This window comes from Carassius carassius, chromosome 6, assembly GCF_963082965.1.
Source record: "Carassius carassius chromosome 6, fCarCar2.1, whole genome shotgun sequence".
Classification (NCBI taxonomy): domain Eukaryota; kingdom Metazoa; phylum Chordata; class Actinopteri; order Cypriniformes; family Cyprinidae; genus Carassius; species Carassius carassius.
This window is the reverse complement of record NC_081760.1, coordinates 7,066,278-7,069,806: the sequence shown is the minus strand read 5'-3', so window position 1 is coordinate 7,069,806 and position 3,529 is coordinate 7,066,278. Positions and strand designations below refer to the sequence as shown.

At 36.6% G+C, this 3,529-nt stretch overlaps 1 protein-coding gene across 1 annotated transcript; it reads right to left on the bottom strand.

Moving 5' to 3' along the window:
• Positions 1–1,615: 1,615 nt before the first annotated feature.
• LOC132141842 (carbohydrate sulfotransferase 12-like) lies at positions 1,616–2,866 on the bottom strand. The gene has a single exon (XM_059551504.1). It carries the CDS (start codon positions 2,799–2,801, stop codon positions 1,758–1,760), a length of 1,044 nt encoding a protein of 347 aa, XP_059407487.1. The 5' UTR covers positions 2,802–2,866; the 3' UTR covers positions 1,616–1,757.
• Positions 2,867–3,529: the final 663 nt, after the last annotated feature.

Sequence of the window (3,529 nt, the reverse complement as noted above, 5' to 3'; positions counted from 1 at the left end):
CTAACAACAACATTACACACTAACTAAAGTTTGAAACATGGGATCACGGAGAACGGGACCTTTAATGACAAAATTTTCATTTTGAGGTTGAAGATAAGGTTTGTTAGTAAGTTTATGTTAGTATTAAGTTTAGTTTAAGTTTATGTTAGTATTTTGTATAATCATATTTTCATGAATCCAGCCCCAGGAGGACTGTGTAGAAGTTTTATTGGTTAAAATATGAATTGTTCAAGTATAATCATTGTTAATATTAACCATTTATGTTTCAAGGTATTTTACTATTATAATCATGTATTTGCCTGTGTGCACAGAATTCTGCATGACAATAGAATGTGCTTACATAGGGTGAAGTTCAGAAAGAATTGTGCAAACATACGGATTAGCGTAAAGCTGTACATCCTGTTTTGACATGAGACAAAAAATATATGATGGAGCCTCTTCCTTTGACATAACATAAACTGGGAGAAAAAAACAGATTGGAGACATGGCCAAAAAACTGTAAACAATGACAGGATATACGAAATGTATGTAACACGCCTTAAAGGAAAAAACTGTATAAAAGACTGGTCACCCACAGACTTGTCAGCTGATCTGCAGATCATCTCTAGACTGACTTATCTGTAGGAGAATAAAAGTCTATTTTTTTGGCATCAAAACTCCAAGACTTTGAGAATGATTCCTCAAAGCATCGGCAGAAGCTACCACAACTGTAGCCTTAGGAAGTGACACGTACATTGCTTTGTTTACCTGTCAAAAACATTGTGTTTGATACCTTGAGAACCATACTGAACATTTTCTGAATGCACATATAGTGCCTTGAGAAAGTATTCTTACCCCTTCATTTTTTTTTTCTTCAGATTTTATGTTTCTGCCTTATGTTAAAATGCTTTAAATTCCTTTTTCCACATCAATCTAAAATAAGTACAATGCATAAGTATTCATAGTCTTAACAAAGTACTTAGTTGAAGCACCTTTACAGCCTCAAATATTTTTGGGTATGATGCAACAAGCTTTGTTTTGGGCAAATATTTGCCATTCTTCTCATCTCTCAACTGTCAAACATACTCACTGTAACATGTAAAGAAAAGAATCACAAATATTTATCATTCATGTTTTTAAAATCAGCAACAACAAAAAAAGTAGTTTGACCTGATCACCTAGAAAAAGGAGAAATAAACCAAAAAAGCAATCTTGTGTTAAAGTGTTATAATACCAAAAAAAGAAAAGAGCTTAAAAAGGATACAAATATAGGTTAGAATAATAAAAGTGGAGCCTAAATTTAACATACAAATAAAAGTTTCAATCATCCCTCAAAGATGTTTATCTATGCAACCAAACCTTTATGTTCTTTTAAAGAATGAGCAACCTACAAAGTTGTTGCAATTGGCTCAGACATTGTGAGAATGTAAGCTCAGCTTACCTGTTTGTCAACTTTACATTGATTTCCTTAACATCTAAAAGGTCAGTTGTGAATTTGAAGTATCAGTAACGCTAATCAGGTATGTTCTAAAGATTATCTGTCCAAAATTATATTAAGATAGGACCAACTTAATAAACACACACACACACATACAGTATTTTTGCATGTGGCCTTGAGGTAATGGAAGAAGGAGCTTTATTACCAAGTATGTTTACACACACAAGAAATTTGACTTGGCGACAGGAGCTTCCAGTGCAGAAGAAAGTACAAACATAGTGCAAACATAAATGATAGGGCAGACATACAGAGAATTACACAGTAAGTAGGTAGTATTTAATCACTCATGCAGAAGTGTCTCGGGTTTTTCATATTCAAATAATCTAAAATCTGTTTCATAAACATGGTACAGTTTTCTCCTCTCAGCTACTGAAATGTTAGCGAACCAGTCTCGCTCCCAGTCTACTGCTGTCCTATTCTCATACCCTGGGGGAAAGTAAATATAATTATCAAGCCCAAGAATCTTCAACAAATGTTCTGTATCCTCATCAAGTGTTTCCAGTTTCCCAACAAAGTCATACTCAATTTGGCACGGATGGCAGAGTCTGTACATCTGCTGCCAGTGCTCATTGAAAGGCTTCTCCTTTTCAGTCTGTGGATCTAACAGGTACTTAATAAAGTGAGTAAAGGACAATCTGATATCTGCGGCAAAGGCTTCTTGAACAGAGTCAGGGGGGTTTGAAATATTTGCATAACGCTGAAGCATTGTGGAGCCATACTTGTTGTAGAAATACTCATCTGGCTTAACAAACTTGTCTCGGAAAGCAGAAATAAGTCGTACAAAAGGATCCCGTACAAAAAGGAATTTCGTGTAATTCTTCAGTTTGTGATGCATCAAAGGACGTGAGTAACGTCCAAAACGTCTCCAAAGCTTGTTAAACGTCTTATGCACTGTAGAATTATGGACTACCTTTGATGGTATGTCAAGAGGATCCAGATATGGAGCTCCATCAGGTGCCTTCAGGTTCTGGCTGAGCACAATCATGATTCGTTTCCAGTTGGTACATGCTACCTTTGGTACAAAACAGTAAATAACACCATGATGATCATCCACAATGAGATGGTCCAGAGCTTTGTTTGGAATCTGGTCAAATGTGATTAATTTCTCTGTAAAATTCAGACTACTTTTGGCTGAGCAAAGCTCTCTTATAATACGTCTACGATGTTCTTGACGCATTTTGAGGTGTGCAGCATCAGTTTGTGAAGCCATATGCAGGTAAAAAGTAATATCTCTTCTTGCATCCCAGCAAATTATAAAGAAAGTGATCAATGCTGTTCCCAAAAGAAAGAAACACTGAAGCTGCCGCTTCATTCCCATTTTCATCTATAGCAGTTCCTCAAAATAAACTGAATACTAGAATGTATTTACTCAGGAATGGATTAAGTTGAGAATTCTGGGGGAAAACACAAAAATAGAGACATGCATGTTTAAATCAGAATTTACAATCTAAGATCACAAAATATAATCCATCACTCACTCACTTTCTTGCCCCCTGTACTGTACATTTCAAAATGTTCCACATGAAAACTCTTGATTTGGGGGCAGTCAAGGCCTAATGGTTAGAGCGTTGAGTCTCAGTAACAGCAGGGATTGTAGGTGGTGGGAGTGAATATACACTACTCTTCTCAACCTTCAACACTACAAGATGAGACCCTTCAGAATGGCACTGAACCCCCAACTGTTGGCCAGGCATCGCAGCGAAAATGGCTTCCCACTGCTCTGGGTGTGTGTTCACGGTGGGTGTGTGTGTTTATTCACTACTCACTGCTGTGTGTGTGTGTGTGTGTGCACTTGGATGGATTAAAAGCAGAGCACAAAGTCTGAGTATGGGAAACCATACTTGTCACTTTATCTCTTTCATTAGAAGTGCAGGACTCCGTTAAGTTACACATCTAAACTCACATGGTACATTGTGAACATACCATACTCCGACTTGCCAGATCACATCCTTTTAAAATGATACAGCAACTCTCATGTTCATTGTTTGTTACACATGTGTGTGTGTGGGTGTGTGTGTGTATATATATATATATATATATATATATATATAT